This window comes from Pristis pectinata, chromosome 1 (assembly GCF_009764475.1).
Source record: "Pristis pectinata isolate sPriPec2 chromosome 1, sPriPec2.1.pri, whole genome shotgun sequence".
Lineage (NCBI taxonomy): Eukaryota > Metazoa > Chordata > Chondrichthyes > Rhinopristiformes > Pristidae > Pristis > Pristis pectinata.
This window is the reverse complement of record NC_067405.1, coordinates 31688734-31711703: the sequence shown is the minus strand read 5'-3', so window position 1 is coordinate 31711703 and position 22970 is coordinate 31688734. Positions and strand designations below refer to the sequence as shown.

Sequence of the window (22970 nt, the reverse complement as noted above, 5' to 3'; positions counted from 1 at the left end):
TCATCCAATTAAGCTGATTTTTAAAATGTGTTTTTACTAAAATCTTGATTATCTCATTCTTTTCTTTCACCATTATCTCCCTCCATCCCTAGGTTGTCTGAATTCTTCTTGTTTCAGCATCTTGCATGTCTCTAACTTTAATTATTACACTGCTGGTAACACTGACCAAGGCCCTAAACACTGGAATTCTTTACCTCTCTGCCCCATTTTAAGATGCTCCTAAAACTTGCGTCTTTGGTAAAGCTTTAAGTCATTGGTCCTAATTTCAGTGTCATATCTTGACAGAGCTCCCATGAAGCAACCTACAACTTTTCACTGTTACAGATGCTATATAAATGCATACTGTATACAGAGTTGACAATATGCTCATCATTTGAATTCTTCTGTTTTCAAAGGATGTTTATAAACCACAACGCAAGTACAAACGTTTGATTGGAGCTGGAGAGTTGATCGATGAAGAGTCGCGAGTCCATTCTACCCTTCTGGAGTTTGGCCGGTATGGCTTGTAATATTGAATTTTTATTTTTAGTAGGTCTGTTTAGAATGTTTCAGTTAAATTGATCTCTGCATTCAGAGTAGTTGCAATTCTAGGTTATCCTATTCCTTTGGTAATTTCCTGACCTTAAAAGGGCAATTTATCCAAATCCTTTTTCATATTCTGAAAGATGTTGTTAAACCTCGATGTACATAAGCTGTATATTTTTGAATAAGGTTTACCAGCCATTTTTTTGAGTTGATTATTATATCCATTGCAGCTTTAACCCCTCTTGTGAATCCAGTGTATTTTCAACTTCTCAGTAAGATGACAGATTTACTCTTGGGTTACAGGGTGCGTCAGAGGAGGACTCATGGGTGCGTTAGTTTTTCTTTGTTTCCTCTGTTGCTGGATACACGTTGCAAACTTGTATCACTATCTCAATTTGGGGAAGATTGCTTTTGCTAAAGCTCCATGTTTAGTCTGACTGTTAGAATCTGTAATTTTATAGGCAGTAAAGAATTGAGTATCTGTTCCTTAAACAGTAGTTTAAAAAAAATAATAGGGTCAGTTGGTTTTGCCCAAGTGGGAAGTTTTTGAAAGTAAAACAAGTTTTCACATAATGTCATTTCCACAGAGTGCTGTAAGTCATCATAACCAATAAATACTTGTTTTATTAATAGCATTCATTTTTATACGGTAATTGTATGTGGCAGACAATGCAACAAAGACTTGCTTCTGAATCCCATAAGGAAAATGTTGCCTTGTTCAGAGCAGGTTATTGAATGAGAAATCAATCTAAAGACAATTAAGTGTGCTCATTAGCAATGCTTGATGTAGAATAGCATCAGCTTGCACTAGGAGGGCTCTACATTGTTGGTGCCAAAAGTTGACTGGCACCAATAAATAGCTAATTATGTCCCATTTCTTCAAGAAACTAATTTTCACTCACTTAAATGGATGAAATTAAAACACAAATTATGCTTGGCTTTCCAGACCTTATCTTTCAGTTTTGTGCAGATGATTCCAGGCACAATCTGCTCTCTCAATCAGAGTGCCAAATATTTTAACCAAAATAGTATTTTCTCTGGTAGACGTTTGATTTTGAGAGATGATTAGTAGACAAATAAGTTCTTGTAATAACTGAGCTTGCTACACAAAGTAAGGCCACATCTACTAGTCCCAATTTTGGCATATTCTGGTTTATCTGCAGTTTGTTCAGTTTTGATTTAAAACCTAGTTCTATTTGTCTTTCACAAGTTGTCTCAGATTTGGCTTTCATTGGTTCCCACTTGAGAATTTTATGATCAGATTATATTCCTGATGTTTCAAAGTTTTAATGTAGCAAGTTGCTTGCAATAAAACTGAACTCTGGGGACTCATCAGATGTATTCTATTTCATATGGAGAGATCTTAGTGCACGTTTGAAGTTTCCAGCACCAACTCACTTCGTACTTCCATTGTGGACAAGTAAAATTTCCACCTGTCACGAACCAGCAACAAAAGAAACACACTGAGCATGATTCAGTGTTAAAAACTATTTTATTAATCACTACTTATGATAATACGTAAAATAAAAGTAAAAATGTTAGTATGTTAGAATTCAAAAATGTTAAACCTTGAACATTAACCCCAAAACTAAACTCTTCGTGTGTGTGTGTGTGTGTGTGTGTGTGTGGCAAAGTCCAAAACTCCCAGTTCCGGAATGGTTCTTAAAGTTCAGTTCCGCAAGCCATAAGGTGAAACATGAGCAAGGGCTTCTTCAACAACCACCGTTGTCTGAAGATAAGACGTAGACGTAGAGAAACAGAGAGAGAGTACATACGAAATCCAAATGTTCCACGATGGAACCCAAACGACACTTCAGTGTTTACTCGGTAGTGACTTCCTCACCCCGAAAAGCATCCGAATCGTGGTCGTCCACACACAAATACCTGTTTCCTTCTACAGGTCAGCAACAAAGTGAACTCCACCGGATTACTTCCAACTTCCATACATGGGTTTCAGTGGCAAACACAGTTATTGTTTCTCATCCATCGATAGAGAAAACAAGCAGGCTGGTGTCTCTCTCCCTTCTCTCTCTCTCTCTCCTTCTTCTTCTGACTTCTTCAACAACGTCATTACGTCCTTTATCTTCTATTGACGTAAGCACGCCCCACACACACACATACACACACACTCTATCTTAAAGGGACTTTCACTGAGTCCGTAACACACCATTATTTACTGTTGTTCAAGTCTAAAATACAACATTAGTCAGAACTGAGTAGCAGTAACCATCATCGTGGTTGCTTCAATAGTATCCTTTTAAAGAAGAAATCTGTATGAGTAACAAATAGCATTTGCACAGCATAAATGGCAGACAATGACAATCTCCTATAGGAGATTGTCAAACAACCTTCATACAGTCATTAGCATTTCTCTTTTCCCTAAGGCTGCCCCCCAAGATCCTGTGGGTCATTTTTTTTCAGAGACCCAAGTGGACAAAGTGGTGAATAGTAAATAGGCTAAATATCTTTTACCAAAAAGATTGTGCCCCTGAAGTCTGATTTTTAATAGTTTGCTTCAACATGTTAGAATGGTCAGAATGATTAGCTTCAGGGAAGAGATGTAACCAAAAAATTGCATGTAAACTTGATTATAAATTAATGTAATTTGAAAATACTAACATCGATGTTTCTTCACAAGACTTGGAATGATTATATTGCTGTTTTTCTAGTGTAATTTGTTATCAGCAGCTGTTTAGATATTTTCTTTCCTTGCCACTGCCTTTCTCTTACTTTTATTTCAATATTACTGATTTTAATGGCTACCAGATCTTTCAATTACTTACAATTTATTCTTCCTGTTTTATGTTAAAACTTTATTTTCTCACTCCTTTTTGTTGTTTTCTGACATTTTTCATTTTCATTAGCTTTCCTGATTCCCTCATGTAAGTATTTAGTACAAATTTTCATTTCAAAGCAATCTGTATCACATTTAAAAAGCTAATACACTTTTAAACTTCATTGTTATGCGCAAATGTTAGTATTGTTAGTTTCTTAATTCTTAGTAAGTTTGCAGCAACTTAAATTCATATTGTACATTTAACTCTCAAATATCTCAAGGTAACATGAATATACTAAGTTACCAGCTAGAGGAGAAGACATTGGGAATTGTGGTCTCTTAAAGAGAGCTTTTAAGAAATGTTATAATTTTGGGGCCAGATGACCAAAGCTGTGATTACTAAGGATGCAGGTGGACAATGGGGGAGGGATGTAAAGTTCGAGGAGGGTTATTAAGATAGAAGAATTTAAGAAATAGGAGCAAGTGTAGGCCATTCAACCCTTGGATTTTGCTCTATCATTCAGTTAGATTATGGCTGACTTTCTACCTCGTCAAACTTGCATTTATCCCAATTTCTCGTACTGTGAAAAGGTCTTGGTCTTGAATACACTCAATGATTTGTCACCCGCTGCCACCCCTCAACCCCCTCTACAGTTGCTAATATTTAAAATAACATGATAAGCATTTGATTAGCTTTGAATTTTAGAAGTTTATCCTTATTACAGTTTAAATCTGGCTTGAGTTGTTTCAAGTAATATGTTGGACACAGAATGTGGCAACAGCCAAATTGTCACATGAATATGATCCATGTTTGTGCTGTAGAGTTGGTATACTCTTTATTACAATTATTGTAGGATGCTTTTGATCAGTTGAAGAATGTATATGTGCTTGAGTATTAATTGTTTTCTCCCCCCACTGTCCCCAAACCACATTCTTTCCGTAGGAAGTATGGTTTCAGCAAACAGTCTAAAACTGAAAAGGTAAGAATTTAATATAAACCTGATTTATTCAAAAGGTTTCATTTATCTTTATTCAGTGTAATCTTTTCCGTTTTCCTTGCTAGTGTAAATGGCCAATTTGGGTCTATTGATTCAAGTTTTGAGCCTTTGAATCTATAAAATTGTTAAGTACTACAATCAGAGTTGCTTGAGTAGCTTCAGTTTATGCTTGCTACCCAAGAAATTTGGATGTAGGAATTTAAAATGTTAATTTGTGATTACTTTTTGTAAACAGTTATGGAAATGTTGTTGTTTCTTAGTATTCAATGCTTTCCTCTGTATGTGAAGTGTTTATATTTGTTCAGAGTTGTCACATGTAAAAGTGTGTTAGCACACCATGGCCTGATTGAATGGCCAGATTCTAGTGCTTCGCAGTTGCTACAGTCATTTTGGGGCAATTTGTGGTAATCTACATAATGTTTTTTTTTTAACATTGGGATTACAGACTGAAGACAAAAAAGTCATCTTGCCAGCAGGGCTGGCAGCTGGAATGACTGAACTATCCGAAGATGATATGGAGGCTGTTGAAGAGGTAGATAACAATGCATTCACATTCTACAATGGGGAATCCTGAAACATTTGCCTTTTTCTGCTTGTGCATTATATAGCTCTACAGCTTGTATGTGCCAGTTCAAAGCATGGGCCATAGGGCTTTCTAATTTACATATATTTCAACTTGCTGATTCTAACATTTTTAGACATAGCTTAGGAATGGTTCTTGTAAGAACCATTCTTATGAGGGAATGGTGTTTGGGTGAAATTATTTCCTTTTCAAACCTCCATTGTGTAATTAAAATAAGGCAACCAGGACCTGGAGTACAAATTGGATTCTGTTGTCTAGCTTTTGAGCAATAGATTGACTGAGATCTTGACTCAGAAAATTAGAATTGTCTATAGTCAATGTAAATTGACAGCTTGTAGTTCAGGCACGGTAGCGGTTAGCATAACACCATTGCAGTGCCAGTGACCCTGGGTTCAATTCTGGCTGCTGTCTGTAAAGAGTTTGTATGTTCTCCCCGTGTGTCTGTGTGGGTTTCCTCCAGGTGCTCCGGTTTCCTCCACATTCCAAAGACATATGGGTTAGGAAGTTATGGCATGCTATGTTGGCGCAGAAGCGTGGCGACACTTGCGGGCTGCCCCCAGAACACTCTACGTAAAAGATGTATTTCACTGTATTTCGATGTACATGTGACTAATAAAGATATCTTATGAGTAAGCAGTGTTGGAATACAAATTCTATTGGGAGTAGTAATTAAAACTGAAAACTTTTATCTGTTGTTGACCAAAATAGTCTTCCACAGAAAACATGACTAGCTTCTTAAAACCATAATCTTAAGGCAAGAAGAAAATTCCAGAAGGATACTTGCAACATAAAACATTGAATTATAACATTATGGAAGAAATTGAACTTTGACTTAAACACATCATATCCACTAATGCACATAATGAACATACTACTTCAGGTTGATTTGCAAACTGTCACATATGCAAATTAAAACTAGGTTTGCAACAGCACTGCAACTACCCAAGTCAAGGTTATTTGATTGCATATGCACTATTCTTTGTGCATTGATGCTGCAACTAACAAATAAGTAAAGCATAATTTTTTTTAAATGTAGGACTTGCTTTAGTATTTGCTTTAGTTGCAGTTCTGTTGGTCTAGATAGAGAGGTGGGAAAGTGATGCTTGCATTCTGGTGTAAGAATGTAGTGATATTGCATCACTGGCCAGCTTTTTACCTATCAAGATGTACAATATCTTAAGACTAATTTATGGTAAATAATTGTGTATGTTGGCATAGTGAGCCAGTTGAATTGTATTCAAATGTAACTGTTTAGAATATTAAGATGATTTATAAACATTTTAAGCTTCCTGAGTTAGAAAAAGATTTATGCTTGCTCCAAAACTTTTAATCTTTAACCATATTAAAATTTCCACTTTTGCTATTGCAGCTTCGCATTAAAACATTGATGACGGGAATGGCAGCAATGGCAACAGAAGAGGTAGGAATTTCAAATGCTTTATTGTTAAACATTCATGATTTTAGTTTCAAGATTTCAGATAAAGCAAAGTACAAAAAATTTTTATGAACAGGCTGCAAGCAGAAACTTCTTATTTTTTTGTTTCTAGAATTTAAGAGAGAAAATGTAAATTGATCCCAATTGGTATCACCTCTTAAGAACTAAGCGTTCCTTTACAATAGAGAATTTTAAAAACAATTAAAATTATCAGTTTTCTTCCCAATTTTAGTTCTTGCAGAATCTGAATTCAAATGTGTAGGCTCCTACATTTCTTGAGTTTTAAAGCAGAACACTTCAGAAATTTTGACGTATTGGCATTTAATATGACAGATTTCAGAATACATAAAATTTAAAGTGATGTTTTACATGTTATTTGCAGATCAGGGCATGGTTTTGCTATTCCACTTAGTTCTGCTAGGTGATGGAACCAGACAAATTTAACGGAAGATGGTGATTATCCACTGTTTTTCTAAAGCTGACTAAACAAAAGGTGTCCTTTCATTTGTGTCTCCAATTTATATTGATGGGTAGCAGGTGCATCAGTTCAATTCAACTTAAATTACCACTATAACTCAAATTTATAAAAATAGTTCCCCCGCAATATTTTCTTCCTGGATCCTCCATGGTTGTATGCATTCAGATTTGCATACCGTTGTACTTTCCAGAATTATCTCCTAATATTTCATATCTTCTATCCTGTCTCACATCTTGTTCCCTGTGACTGTGAAACCATTGAGGAATGTGAAAATATGGTTAATTGGAATTCTTCAAGATATTATAATTATCCATACAATTTCACTTTCAGCAATTTAGCTATCTTTAGTCCCACTAAAATAGTTGAAGATGTCAATTGATGGCAAACTTTGAAGGATCAATTTCCTGTTCGACCCCTCAGTTTTGCATCCTTGGCACTTGTGTGCTGTATCTGTTGCTAAAAAAGCCTTCAGCACCTGTGTGACTTAAAGTATTTCAAACCGTCTCTACTTGTAGATTTCTCATATTCTACCTGCTAGGTTTTTTTTATGGATCAGGTTAATGAAGCATTGTATTTTTACAATAATTACAATGATTTCATAATTACTGCTGTAGCCCAATGGGTAGTGCTACTGCTTCACAGCTCCAGCAATCACAGCATGAGTGTGACATCCATTTGCTATTTGTGTGGAGTTTGACGTTTCCCTGTGACCATGGAGGTTTCCTCCCACATCCGAAAGAACATGCTGGTTGGTAGGTTGATTGGACTTCTGTAAATTACCCCTAGTGTAGATGGTTGTAGTACCTACAACTTCCAAATATTTGAATTGTCATTTGAACTCCTCTGGATTTATTCGTCCAGTATCATAATCATTAAACCTCCAAATTTGCCTGAGGTATCTATCACAGACACAAGCCATTTGGCCAAAATATCTTTTTTTTTCCCCTTTTTTTTAATAAGCATTCAGTTCATTCTTTCTCAGGCTTATCTAATCTCTCCTTAAATGCATTTATGCTATGCACATCAACTCCGTGTGGGAGCAAGTCCTATGTTCTTACTACTTTTGGTTAGGGAATTTCTTATCTTTAAATATGTAGCCATACATCTGCTTTCACTATCCTATATTACTTTAACATGCATGCTATCCATCTTGAACTAGGAATTTCAATCTCTAAATCTACCCCCTTCTACTTAAATAGATTTACATCATTTCTTATCACAGCATTCATCGTCATATCCACCTATTCCATCTTTCCAATAATTACAGAAGTAAAATGATTTAATATTTCCGTCAAGTCCCTTAGATTATCTGTGACGTTCTCCTGTTTGTTTCCCTATTGGCCTTTTTCCCTTTCCTACTTTTCAGTGTGTCTAAAATATTGAATATTTTCATCCTTCTATCTAATTTCATTTCTTTGCCATCCTGATTTTATTTCTTTTTCTCCCCCTAATCCCTCTGTATTCCTGTTCCTTTGTGTATACTTAATCCATGTCCCTTTCCTTGACCCTCCGTTGTCTCTAAGGTCTTCATTCATCTATGGAGTCTTGAAGTGTTTAGATTTTTCTTTTATGGAATTTTTTTTCCTGAGGTTTTAAATGTTTTCTGTTAATGGTTCTACACCATGTTTGTCAATGTTGTCCATTTACCTTTTCAGTCCTTCAGAATCCTCTCTCTCATTGATTTTCCTAGTTTTCAGCATACTTATTTCTTTGGTCATAATGCATCTTGTGTTTATGGTCACTGAAACAAAGATGTAACTATTTTATTTTACCTGCCGCTAATTTTATTTACCTGCTCTCTGTTCATTCCCCAATTAACAGATCGAATAGTGAATCCTCAACTGGAGATTTTTGCATAATGGGTCTGAAAGGAGCCCTCTTTTGTAGGAATTCTAGTAGGCAAAGGGTACGAGGAACGCTATTCCCTTTTCCCCCTTTACAAGCTAGTGAAATCTCCTTCTGATTATTCTTTGCTTTTTATTCATTCACTTCCACCGCCATACCATGATTTTAGGTGGTCTGATGACCATCTCATTATGTAATTGACCCTTTCTTTTTAAACCACATCTATGTCAATTCTATTTTTGTCTGTCTGAATCCTTTTTCTTCCTCCTGCCAGTATGTTATCCCTTTTAAATATTACTGCTCCACTTCACTTTTTATCTTTTCCATACAACGTTTAATTTTCAATCTTGATTTTTCTGTACTCGTGTCTTGGTAATCCCCACGTGGGTTCCTAGCCACACATGATTGCCTCCAGCTTGCATATTTTATTACAGACCACTGAATTACTCAGAAGAAAATTTAGCTAATTTTTAATAGGATTACCTTTCTTTATGGTTAACTGTTTGTAGATTCCTGATCTATAACTCTGTTTGCTTTGTCAGTATTCTTGCAATATTTTATTCTTCCCATGCTTTTTCCTGTTTCTATATTTAGAGTGCCTACGGTTCTTGTAGATCCCTCTGCTTACAAATTGAAAGCCTTTGCTGCTACCCTGTTTACCCTTTCTACTAGGATACAAGTCCCTTCCTGGTTGTCATGGAACACTTGCATTGCTACAGCTCCTTCCTCTTCCAGAACTGGTACCAGTGTTGCCTTCAGTCCTACTTTTACTGTGGAATTTAACTCCTGTGACTCTGCAAGACACCTCCCCTGTTCCTGCCTATGCTATTTGTTCTGACATGGACCACAGCAACTGGATTATCATCCTCCCCTCCCTCCATCTGGTTCCATGTGCCTTTTTTCATTGTCTGCTCTACCTGCCTCTGACTCCCAATTCCACCCTCTCCCCACCTGGCTCCATCTGCCACATCATCCCTTTCCCCTCTGTCCAAGCTATCAGCTACTAGCTCCAGTCTCACCCCTCCCCCTCTCCTCTTTATACTGACTATCTTTCCTCTTCACTCTATACTGACTATCTTTCCTTCACTCTGAGTCCCAATGCAAGGTCTCAATACAAAACATCAGCAGTTCAGTTTTCCCCTCCTTGGGTGCTGCTTGACTCATTGAGTTCCTCCAGCTGTCTTTTTTGTTCCAGATTCAACCATCTGCTGTCTCTTGTCCCTCTTTATTTCCTTGTCTTTCCTTGTTCCCTTGCAACCCCTATGAGGTATCACTTACCAAGGCATAAAGTACATGATTTCCCCCTTAACGTTTTCATGCTCGGGTTTACAGGATGCTGTCCTCATAATTATGAAGTCCTCCATATCTGCCATGGATGTATTCTGCTCTTCCCCTCAACCCAGGAGGACCATTAAGCCATGATGTCTTGATCTGTAATGTGGCTGCTAAAAATATCTTAATACGTTCTGCATTTTGCACCAACCTGCCTGCCCCAATTCAACCACTTAATTTGTTACCTCTCATTAGGTTGCCATTTTTCTTGCACCACTGAAATTCCAAGCACCATTTCTCAATATTCGATGTGCTTTATAAGTCCATGTTATTGTTCAGTTCTTTTGTAATACCATTTATAAATTGTAGCATTGCATTGATTTCCATTCTGAGGGATTTTCAAATATTCCTGGATTTAATTGTCTTTTACATCACATTAGGTTTCTTCAGATTGTTGCTGCCGTAACGCTAATGTGGTAGGAGTTACGTTGCTGCATGCAGCTCTCAACAACAAATGTGGCCCATGTTGTTCATTCTGTATTTAATGTTCTCTCTCTTCCCAACACTTCAAAAATATTCTAGCAGTTGACCGTGATCACTGGAAATTATGGAAGCTATGCTATTAATAATGAGTGTTAAATGTCAGGATATGCCAGCCCTTAGTATTTGACAGCATGGCTAAGCACCCACTTTACCCCTCAAGATATTTTTCATTTAGGGTGGTATGATTGTTTTAGAATTAGTAAAAATAGCTTGCACTTTGCTCATCTTGACGGTGCAATGTAATGTTAATCATAAAGTATACTTGCATGATTAAATGCAACCATGTGTAATCACTTTGAGATTTTTAATCTATATCATCGCAAAGCATCAACTGATGTTGCGCTGTCAAACATGAAGAAAATTATAGCATCATTCTAAATTTTGAACCATATTGTGGCCTGTGCTTTACTTAACAATTGCTTCACATTTTTGATCCAGGGAAAGCTGACAGCAAGTTCGGTGGGTCACATAGTAGGTTTGCAATCAGAGGAAATTAAACAGATTGCATCAGAATATGCTGAGAAGGTAAGGTGCTTCATTACATCTGCCTGACAATGCAGTATACTTCATAGCCAATACATTGCTCATAAAATGAGGTTGCAATTCTTATTTGGACAAATTGCACAGAACATTGTACTGTAAATGGCAAAATTGATGAATGGCTGGACTGTTACTTTTTTGCTTAAGGTATTGTTGTGTGAGTTCTTTGCTGTTGGATTCTCATTGATTTTCAATGGGGACTGTAGAACTGGGGAGAGAAGAAAGGCATGGAGAAAGTTCTTTCATAAATTGTGGTTTGCTTGACCCCTTAAACCTCCTCTGCTACTCGTGGCTGATCATTCTAATTCAGTACCCTGTTTCAGCTTTCTCTCCATATTCCTTAATCTCTCTAGCCCTAAGAACAATATCCTAATTCCTTGAATCTATTTTGAGTTGCCTTCAACTGCTCTCTGTGGTAGTGAATTCCACAAGTTCACCATTCTGGGAGAGGAAGTTTCGTCTTATCTCAATCTTAACTGGCTTATTCCTTATCCCCTAGTCCTGGATTCCCCAGAACACCCTTCCTGCATCTCTTCTGTCCATTCCTGTTAGAATTTTTTAGGTTCCTATGAGAGATCTTCTCACTGTTCTGGTGAATATAAACTGAGTTGGCTCAATCTCCAGCCACATCAGTACTGCCATCACAGGAATTAGTGAACAAATATATTGGAAGTTAATACTGAATCTTCTGCAGTGAATTTTGTTTCTGTCTATTTTGGCAGGGGGATGGGAACCAGAGTATTAGGTCCGATGATGCAATTTGCTGAGAGACCTGTGAGGAAGGATAGGCAGTGGATAGGGCATAAATGCAGTCATTTGGGTGGGTTGAAATGTGTTTACTTAAATGCGAGAAGTATTAAGAATAAGGGTGATGAACTCTGAGCATGGATCAGTACCTGGAATTACAATGTTGCGGCCATTACAGAGACTTAGCTGTCGCAAGGACAGGATTGGCTGACTGATGTTCTGGGGTTTAGTTGTTTCGAAAGGTATAAGAAGGGAGGTAAGGGGAGGGTGGGGGGGAAGCAACATTACTAATCAGGGAAAGTATCTCAGCTGCAGAAAGGGAGGACATTGTGGAGGCATTGTCTACTGAGTCAGTGTGGGTGGAAGTCAGAAATGGGAAGGGAGCAACCACTCTATTGGGAGTATTCTATATGCCCCCGATGACCACCAGAATCCTGAGGAGCAGATGAGAAGGCAGATTTTGGAAAAGTGCAGAAATAACAGGGTTGTTGTCATGGGTGACTTCAACTTCCCTAATACTGATTGGCACCACCTTTGTGCAAAAGATTTAGCTGGGGCAGAATTTGTTCAGTGTGTCCAGGAAGGATTCCTGACACAGTATGTGGACAGCCGACTAGAGGAGAGGCCCACTGGATCTAGTACTAGGCAATGAACCTGGTCAGGTGACAGACCTGTCAGGCGAGCATTTCGGAAATAGTGACCACAACTCTCTGACCATAAGCATAGCTATGGACAAGGATAGGAGCAGATGATATGGGAAAGTATTTGATTGGGGAGGGCTAATTACAATGGTATTAGATAGGAACTTGGGAGCATAAATTGGGAACAGATGTTCTCAGGGAAATGCACAGCAGAAATGTGGAGGCTGTATAGGGAATACTTGCATGGGGTTCTGGAAAGGTTTGTCCTTCTGAGACAGGAAAGGATGGTAGGGTGAAGGAACCATGGTTAACAGGAGAGATGGAACATTTAGTCAAGAGGAAGAAGGAAGTGTACTCAAGGTTTAGGAAGCAAAACTCAGACAGGACTCTTGAGAATTATAGGATAGCTAGGAAGGATCTTAAGGGACTTGGGAGAGCTAGAAGGGGACATGAGAAAGCCTTGGCGAGTAGGATTAAGGAAAACCACAAGGTGTTCTATACATATGTGAAGAACAGGAGGATGACTAGAGTGAGGGTAGGATTGCTCAGGGATAAAGGGGGAAACATGTCCTGGAGTGGAGGATGTCCTTAATGAATCTTCAGTGTTCACTAGGGAGAGGGACTTTGACAGATGTTTAGACAGGCTAAGTGCTGAAGCATGACGATGTGAAGAAAGAGTTGGTGTTTGAGCTTCTGAAACATTAGGATAGGTAGGTCTCCGGGCCTGGAGAAGATATGCCCCATGTTACTATGGAAGCGAGGGAAGAGATTGCTGGGGCGTTGATGATGATCTTTGCATCCTCCCTGGCCACAGGAGTGGTACCAGAGGATTGGAAGATGGCAAATGTTTGTTTTCAAAAGGTACTAGGGGTAATCCTGGAATTGTAAACCAGTGAATCTTGTTCAGTGGTGGTAAACTATTGGAGAGGATTCTTAGGGACAGGATTTACGAGCATTTGGAGAATATAGTCTTAATTATGGATAGTCAAAGTGGCTTTGTGAGGGTCAGGTTGTGCCTCACGAGCCTAATTGAGTTTTTCCAAAGAGGTGACAGAACAAATTGAAGATAGAGAGGTGGATATGGACTGTAAGGCATTTGACAAGGTTCCCCATGTAGGCTCATCCAGAAAGTCATGAGGCATGGGATTCCATGGAGCCTTGGCAGTGTGGATTCAGAATTGGCTTGCCCACAGAAAGCAGAGGGTGGTAGTAGATGGAGAGTATTCTGCCTGGGTGGTGACTAATGGTGTTCTGTAGGGGTCTGTTATGGGACCCTGCTCTTTGTGATTTATTTATAAATGACTTGGTCAGGAAGTGGAGAGAGTGGTTGGTAAGTTTGCAGATGACACGAAGGTTGGAGGTGTTGTGGATTAGAAGGTTGTCATAGGTTCAATGGGATATAGACAGCATACAGAGTTGGGCGGAGAAGTGGCAGATGGAGTTCAATCTGGGAGCGTGAAGTGATACACTTTGGAAGATCAAACTTGAAGGCAGAGTACAAGATTGATGATAGGATTCTTAGCAGTGTGGAGGAACAGAGGGATCTCTTGGGGTCCAAGTCCATAGATCCCTCAAAGTTGCCGCACAAGTTGATAGGGTGGTTAAAGAAGGCGCATGGTGTGGCTGACCTTCATTAATCAGGGATTGGTTCAAGAGCCGCGAGGTAATGTTGCAGCTCTATAAAACTCTGGTTGGACCACACTTGGAGAATGGTGTTCAGTTCTGTCGTTTCATTTTAGGAAGGATGTGGAAGCTTTAGAGAGGGTGCAGAGGAGATTTACCAGGGTACTGCCTGGATTAGAGACATGCCCTATCAGGAAAGGTTGAGTGGCTTAGGGCTTTTTTCTTTAGAGTGAACAAGGATGAGAGGTACTTGATAGAGGTGTATAAGATTATGAAAGGGATAGGTAGAGTGGGCAGCCAGCACCTTTTTCCCAGGGTGGCAGTGGCCAATGCCAGAGGACCTCTGCTTAAGGTGAGTGGAGGAAAGTTTAGGAGATATCAAGGTGGGTGGGTGCCTGGAGCGCATTGCCAGGGGTGGTGGTAGAGGCTGATACATAGGGACATTTAAAAGACTTGGATAGGCACATAGATGTAAGAAAAATGGAGGGTTATGGGCTGTGTAGGAGGGAAGGGTTAGATTGATCATAAAGTAGGTTTTATAGGTCGGCACCACATCGTGGCCGAAGGGCCCATATTGTGCTGTACTGTTCTAGGTTCTATTTTCTGACTGACGTCATAGCCGTAGGGCAGAGCAAAAGTCCTTCACAGAGTGGAAATTTTTCACCACCTTGAGGCTAAGATGTGTTTTGCCTGGCACTTAGACCTTCTGACTTGGGATATGATGACAACGCTGGCTCAGTTACGAGCATATATTCCCTTCTATCAATGGAGACACAAGAGACTGCAGATGCTGGTAATCTATCGGTGTTGCCATTGTTACCAGTTACCGGAGTTGCTTCCCTTTATTCCAGTTTTGATTTCCAGTTTCACTGCAGCATCTTGAACGTTAAAAGTAAATGTTTTTTTTCACTGCCTACTCAGTTACCCCCTCCCCGCTGTGGCCATCTGGTTGTTCTGGTGATAGGCGAGTCCAGATGAAGGGTCTCAACCCAAAACATCAACTGTCAATTTCCCTCCATAGATGCTGCCTGACCCACTGAGCTGCTCCAGCTTTTTGTGTGTTGCTCAGAATTCCATCTTCTGCAGTCTCTTGTCTCCATTACAGTAAAGTGATTTTTTTTTCTTTTAAAGTGACTTTTTACATTACAGCAGTCTGAGCTTTCAGCTGAAGATCGTCCTGAGCGGCTTGGAGCTGCTCAGCAGTATCGAAGACAAGTTGTATCTCTCAATAAACAAATCTTGCAAAAATCAAGACAGTTGGAAGAGGTAAATAAATTAAAATTTTCCACAATTTGGAGAGAGATTTTTGCCTCTCTTCATAACAAGGCTGATATTTTAATCAATACTAAAGTGAGAATTATTTTTAAAAACTGACCATGCTGGAACACGTTCTCCTTTATTTCGTTTCTAGTATGTTTGATTTCCAACTTTTCCTAGTTCTCTGTGGGAGGTGGTTAACTTCAAATATTAACTGTGTTAATACCCGCAGTTCAAGTTGCTTTATTGTCACTCACCAATTTGCTATAAAAACACAGGAATGAAATGTTTTCCCCAGGCTCTCACGACAGAGGACATACATAAAACACAAGACACAATAAACACAGACAGAAAAAATTGTGCAAGTACTAATAATGCAAAAAACAGTTTAACACACACACAGAATACAAATTCAGTGCAGAGTTAGTGCAAAACCAAGTTGGACAAAGAAAATACAGAACTCAGTGTGTTACACTAATTGTATAAACATGTTCAGCAGCAGCCAAAGTTCTTGTACGCCATTGTGCAAACCAGGGCTTTTGAAATGGCATTTGTCTGAAACTGTCTCCAGGGTATTCAGGAGCCTGACAGCCTGGGGGAAAACCGTTGTACAGTCTAGTAGTTCTGGCCCGGATGCTCTGGTACCACTTGCCAAGCAGCAGTGGGACAAATAGGTCATGGGACGGATGAAAAAGGTCATCTATGATTCTGCAGACCTTGCACGTGCATCGTGTGTTGTAGATATCCAGGATGGAGGGAAGAGGTACTCCAATGATCTTTCCAGCTGTACTTGCAATTCTCTGCAAATATTTACGGTCAGAGATGTTACAGTTACTGTACCAGGCAGAGATGCAGCTGGTCAGGACACTCTCAATGGTACCCCTATAGAATGTGGTAAGGGTGGGGGAGGGCATGTTTGCTCTCTTCAGCCGCTGTAAAAAGTGGAGACGCTGCTGTGCCTTCTTGGCGAGGGAGGAGGTGTTGGTTGACCAGGACAGGTCGTTTGCTATATGTATTCCCAAGAACTTATAACAGCTGACCAGAGTATTTCCAGCATTTCATATTAAAGGCCATTAGATTATTCTAAGTGAATTGGCGGTGAAGTATTTTTTTAAACTGTAGTCACTTTGAGGATTTGGTTGTCTCTATTTTTAAAGAATGTTCTGGAATATGCTACAACTTCAGTGAATCCCATTTTGGAAATCAAAGCTCTTTAAATTGATTTTCATTAACATGATGAAGTGAAATTTATGAAGCACTACATTCATACTCCTTTTTAAAATGTGACAATAGCACGCAAATTACTTATAGGCAGTCAGATGTGAACAGGGTTAAGAGTAATTTTGGCAAGGTAAGTATTTTGATATTGTTATAGATCATTTTGCTTTGAATTATAGAATGAAGGAATGGCTTTGAATGGGAGAATAGTGAGTTTTCAGAGCTAGGAAAAAGCTAACCTGAGTAATTTAAGACCAGGGTAAGGGTTTTCAATTTCATGGATTAAAGGATTTGCAGGTTTTAGAAGTTGTTAAATAAGTTATTGACTAAGAGTTTCTTGAATACTTTGTGGCTGGAAAATATTTTACCTGAGTTGGATTTTCTAAGTTGTGGAGCTTAGGAAACCAGCACAACTTGTGAATTGTTGAATTGGAAGGTGACAAAGGCATGAAGAATTCAGTGTTAGAGGCTAGACCAGATGACACAAGCATAAAGCTAGATTAGAAGTGGGCTCTTTTGCAGAGCTCAATTGATTTCTCAGATAAGTTGCATGTGCGGTAAGTGTAAATTTCTACTGACGTTACAATGGAGCTGTAAACCCTTAAGTTTCAGGAATAGCATAAGATGTAACTAAGTTCAATTGTATTAATCTGTGTTTTGCCTACCTTTTTTATTAGCTACAAGTTAAATAGTGAGATCCAAGCTACGTGTGAGGAAGAGAAGAAGAAACTAGTGGAGGTAAGATTGTAGTTCCCATGTATTTGGAAGTTTGCCAAATTGCTCTGGATCAATGTAAAGTATAACATGGGGCTATTATCCCATTGAATGTGTTTGAGGGCAATCCAGTTGGCCTTCCTCTAATGTTTTTCTATTTATCTTATTTTCTTTCTTTGAAAGCTGTTATTAAATTCCTTTCCACCATCGTATCAAGGATCTTAACAATGAAATGAATCTTTTTCCTCTCTGCCTCTGATTTTGCCCGTTACCATTTTTGCCTGCTGGAAATGGCTTCCCTTATCTAAACCCTTGATGATTCTGAGCACCTCTATAAAGTCTTGATATTCACACCAAGGAAAGCAATCCATTTGCTCCTGTCTATCCTCATAACTGTAATCCCTCATCTCCAGAAACATTCTGGTATTCCATGTCCAAAGCCTTCACATAATGCTCAATTAGATGCATTTGTCCACCTGGGATTTTACGTAGTTTGAATGGAACTTTGTGGCTTTTGTACTGTATGCCTGAATGCTCAGGGACCCAAATGATTTATTAATTGTTAGCTTATCCTGTTGTTTCACAGATTTGTGCATGCATATCCCCTGGTGTTTTTGTTCTTGCTCTTTTGTAAAGATTGTACTGTAGTTTTTGCAATTTGCAGCTTTTATTATTGAACTCGCTATGCCATCTCAGTCACCTCACTCCTGTGTTTTATATAAAAGTTTTGAATCTTTCCGTATAACTTCCACATTTGATAATACATTCACAGAAGCCCAAGACTGACTTCCATTTAGCAGCAAAATCCAGGCACTTGATTCTAGTTGATGACTTTGCTGGTTGTCCATCAATCTTAAATATCTGACTTCTTCGTGAAGACTGACCTCCTGCACATGTCTGTTTCCATTTCCCATATACAGCATTTAGAGTATTTTGCTCTTATTACAGTCCATCTGTCTTGTGTTTTCAGGTTATGAATTACGGGGGGAAACTTGATAAGGAGTTATTGAATCTTGAAGCTGTTGAATCCAAAGCTGATTCCAGGTACATAGTGTTTAGATTTAAAATATAATTTAGTCTTCTGAAATTGTTTATTTGCAAAATAGGATGTTTTTTCCAGAGAGCCCACATTTGAGATCCTACAGGGTGTTTATAGATAAAATAGTTATATAATAAATAGAAAAAGTAGCCCTCGGGGTAATGAATTTGAATGATTAAAATGGGAAGAATGGAATAAAGCGTCAAAATAAAATTCATAGGTAGAAGAAATACAGGTAATTGTGTGAGATTAAAAGTTTTGTGTAGGTAGGCTGAATGTTTCTTTTGCAAACAAGTGGAATTGCAAAGAAAGGTTTAGAAAATTAAAGCATTTAATAAAACCTTCCAGATCTAATAACTTCACAAATGTAATTCATATAGGCATCAGAATTTGTCTTGCAAGAAAATAAATGTATAAGCAGCATCTGGAATCAAGCTTAAATCTTAGAACTAATCAATTTGGCAAGAGATCCTCAACTCTTTAAACACTCAGTTTAGATGCCGTACTCAAGAGCTGGAGGACAATGACCCAGTATGGGATATTAATGACAGTTTACATTCTCTCCACTTGTGCTATCTGTTCAAATCATTTCATCTTCAAAGAAAAATGAGAAGTCTGTTAGTTAGCTTTCTGCATCACGATGTAAAATAATACAGAAGTATTTGTGCAGCGTGATGCGATTTAAAAAAAAAAGTTGGCAGGTCAGCCAGCATCTGTGGTGGGAGAAGGACTTAATGTTTTAGGTTAATGACCTTTCATTAGAACTTCTATTAGGTTTCACATAGTTGCTGTTTTTTATTTCTCATGAATATTAATCCTGCTCTTGAACATCATCTTTTTTAAAAAAAATCAGATTAAACAATTGTAATGCTCCATCCCTGTTTTCTATGTACATTAGTTTATTAGGAAAAAGTTAATCCCTTTCAATGCCATGCTTGATCCTTAATTTTTCATTTCTATCCTATATTTAGCAGATTAAGTTAAAAAGACCTTGATTGTAATGTTCTTCCTCTCAAAACAATCTCAGTTCCCTTTGAGGAAAAACTGTCTAAGCTGTTCCATCCTATCCTAATTTAATGTTTGACTTGTCATTCTCCAATCTGTATTCTATAAGAAATCCATTTTCCACGTCTACTTGTGCTTCTTTATGAATCCATCCTAATGAACCTTCCTTTTAACCTTCCAGAGCACAATGGTATGGAGTCCATTACTGCACAGTATATCTGACTGGATCCTATTTAGTTTTGTGTTTAGGTTGCTTTGAAGATAATAACAAATACACAGCATATTCTAAAAAAAATACCTTTGCCAGTGATCTGACTTGTATTGAGTAACATGCATTTGTGTTTCATTATCTTAGTGAATAATATCATGGCAAGGTGGGGGAGGAGATGGAAGCTCTTGTTAAAATATCAGGAATCATAGATCAATTATAACATTGCACATACTTTATCCCTGTTCTAGTCTTATTACACAGCATTATTAAGTTGTGCTTTGTTAAAATGTTTCTGCATTCAAGTATATACTATATTAGGTTGTTGTGTTTGTAAGATCCATAATTGTAATTTCAAATGAGAAGACCTAGTACATTTTTTGCTGACCAATGTATTTAATGTGAGTTTTTATTTCTGCACTAATTTTAATACAAGCACCCTGTTTTGAATAGCATACTAGAAAAGCTGAGAGAGTTGATCACAATGAATGAAGGACTAAAGGATCAGGAACAACAATTTAGGAATCATTGCAGGGTAAGAATATTTCTTTTATTTTACATATGATCATGGAATAAGACACAAAAATGACGTGCCTGAATTACAGAAATCCTACTGATTCTACGCTATTAAAACAAAAACAGAATTCACTTCTCTTTTCTCTCCTCACCATACCCCTTCCCCTTTTCTGCCAGACCTGAGCATTTGGGTGCTTTATCCTCAATCCTTTTGATCTCCAATTGTGTGTAAAGTTTAAGTAGCTCAGTCTTGTGGTGCTTCTAATCTAAAGTTTGATGTATACTTATTTAGACCTAAATGTGCTTAAGTTGCTTGGTACACTTCTCCAGATAAGTGTTAGATTTCTAAATAACCCATTAGGTGAAAATTTGTACGGTGGAAGGTACAGTTAATAATTCTCATGGGGGATACCAAATGCCTTTGATAGGAAAGAAGTCAGAAGCTAGTCAGTATCCTCCTGGCAAGTCAAAAACAAATTATGCTTGTTTTGACAAGCTTGAAACATAAGTAATTCATTGAATTGCTATTGTTAGCAGATAAAGAATGCTTCAACAATTTTTTTTCCATTTTAAATGGTTTATTTAATGGACTCCTTGCTGTTGACCTGATCAAGAAGACTTGAATGTTACTGATTTTTATTTTGAATCTGTGTTTGCAAGCCAGTCCCCAAATATGTTCCTTACCTTTTTGTTGTGGCTAACAAAACCTTTATTAAGCAACAAATTAAATTCTAAGCTCATTGTTTTAGCAAGGCATTCATCAAGTAAATATTTGCTGATGGGAGAAAAGCTGTAATGCACTATTAAAACTTGCTAACAAATCTTTTATTGACTCTTGAGTAATTGCAGGACTCCAGCCCTGCGTACAAGAATAATTAATCAATAGTAAACAATATCAAAACATTCCAAGACTTCATTAGGTTATCTTGCTACAATAATACTTTTCCAAGTGGTAATTGATTATAATAGTCTGACCTTTTGTATTTAATTGAAATACATGTAAAACACTGAAGTTATTTCTGGTCCATTTGTGAAGTTCAGGTTGGTAATATACCATTCTTAACTTATTGGACAGGTTCCTTGTAGCAGTGGCAGTTGGTGCAGCTGCTTCACAGCTCCTTAGACCCAGGTCTGATTTTGACCATGGGTGCTATGTGTGGTTTGTATGTTCTCCTTGTGACTGTGTTGCACCTAGTTTCGTCTTACATGCCAAAGACATGCTGGTTGGTAGGTTAACTTATGTAAGTTTCCCCAATAGAGGTGGATGGCTGGAAAATTGGTGGGGGGAGTGGGGTGTCATTGATGGCTATGTAGAAGAAAAGTGGGATTAGTTAGATGGCTGCTTTTGGTCAATGTGGATACAGTGAGCTAAAGGACCTATTCCTACTCTATATAACTCTAACTCTCTCTAAATGAGTAGCTTTTACAATAAGCCTTATCTGCTCTAATATATGCAGCCATACTGTTTCATCAGTTCAACTTATTATATACTCCTTCCTATTTTCTGTCTATATACCCAATTCTTCCCTTTCTCGAATGTTAACCACCTTGTTTTTATACTTTGTTGCGTGACTCATCCTACTCGATAGTTTGAACTGGTCCTGCTGGAACTGTTGAGCAGGACCAGTTCGATACGTCTGCCATTCCAGTCCCAAGTGTCATCCTGGATATAAACCAGTATTTCTTATTGTGGAAACCAGTAAAACTGCTATTGCTGGAAATCTAAAATAAAAACAGAAAAACCTGGAAATACTCAGCAAGTCATATCACGTCCGTGGGAAGCTCTGCTTCTCTTCCCAGCGTTTTCTGTTTTTATTACTTATTGTGGCTTCAAATGGGAAATTATTCCAGTTCAGTTAGAAGTGAGCAAGAGCTCTGCTGTATGTTAACCCAGTGTTCATGGACTAAAATTCTCCTCTCTGCTCTCCAGGAGCACCTATAGTAGGGCTTGAACCTGTATTCACCTGATTCAGTCTCTTTAAGTCTACCACTGGGTCAATAAACTACATAAATTACACTTCCTTTAAATATTTGTCAAACAGACTTGTGGTATGATCTACTGAAGAAAATAACACGAGGCAGGTCAGTTGCATTTTATTAATGCAAGTTTTTTTTAAGCAATGTTTCTTTTTTTTATGCTAAGTAAGAGATACCAGCATAGTTGTTTTATAACAGACGCGTAGTAAAGAGGACTTTCCGTCTTAATTTGACAGTTTGCATTATATTTTTGAGCTATTTATTGCAGGAAGAAATGGCTCGATTGCAACAGAATATCGAAAACCTCAAGAGTGCAGCAGGGAATGAGGAAGCTGAAGTAAAGGTATTGTACTGTCATGAATGAGTTCATATATTAATGAGCTATCCTTACTAATATCAAAGTAGATTTTTAATGATGAGTACAAGAAAATGGAGATGCCCAATTTGGATTTTTCCATTTTATTCTCTACACAGTACCAAAATCAACATAGCCCATAATCTTAAGGGTGTAGCTATTTTATCAGCCCTTCCTTTATTTTTAGTCTTATTGTATTTCTACTCCAATCGAAAATAAGAAATTGGCTTTTTCCACAGAAATGTACAGTTTATAAAAAAATGTTGTTTAATCTGTTGTGCTGCAAGTTGATCAACTGGAGTTATCCAATCTAATCGCATTTCTTTGCCTATTAGCTCTAGAAAAGTACAAGTTATTCCAATGAATACGTTTATTCTGTGTATTTGTGATCTATTTAATTATAGAAGTTTAATGGTTTGAATACTAGAAGACTCGAGGAATTTTCAGGATACTGTATGAGAGAATGATCTGTTTGTTCAAATTTTCTCTTTTTAACCTTAACTAGGAACACAGTGAATTAATAGAGCAACAGTATAAAGAAGATAGAGAAAAGCTTCAGAAAATACGACTCTTGTTGGTAAGAGCAGTCGGACTTTTATTATACTCAAAAGCTAATGGCTTCGTATATAGGAGTTGTTTATGGAGATATTTGTCTACAGAGCAGCTTTATCTTCT

At 37.9% G+C, this 22970-nt stretch overlaps 1 protein-coding gene across 1 annotated transcript in view; it reads left to right on the top strand.

The window, feature by feature from the left end:
• The window catches only part of ccdc93 (coiled-coil domain containing 93), a 51874-nt gene that overhangs the window by 21660 nt on the left and 7244 nt on the right, over positions 1 to 22970 (top strand). Inside the window, exons 7-17 of the mRNA XM_052035119.1 lie at positions 396 to 496; positions 4245 to 4281; positions 4745 to 4831; positions 6252 to 6302; positions 10894 to 10980; positions 15156 to 15272; positions 17166 to 17219; positions 18166 to 18239; positions 19901 to 19982; positions 22209 to 22283; positions 22801 to 22872. Coding sequence (XP_051891079.1) covers positions 396 to 496; positions 4245 to 4281; positions 4745 to 4831; positions 6252 to 6302; positions 10894 to 10980; positions 15156 to 15272; positions 17166 to 17219; positions 18166 to 18239; positions 19901 to 19982; positions 22209 to 22283; positions 22801 to 22872 — 837 coding nt within the window. The remainder of the gene's footprint in view (positions 1 to 395; positions 497 to 4244; positions 4282 to 4744; positions 4832 to 6251; positions 6303 to 10893; positions 10981 to 15155; positions 15273 to 17165; positions 17220 to 18165; positions 18240 to 19900; positions 19983 to 22208; positions 22284 to 22800; positions 22873 to 22970) is intronic.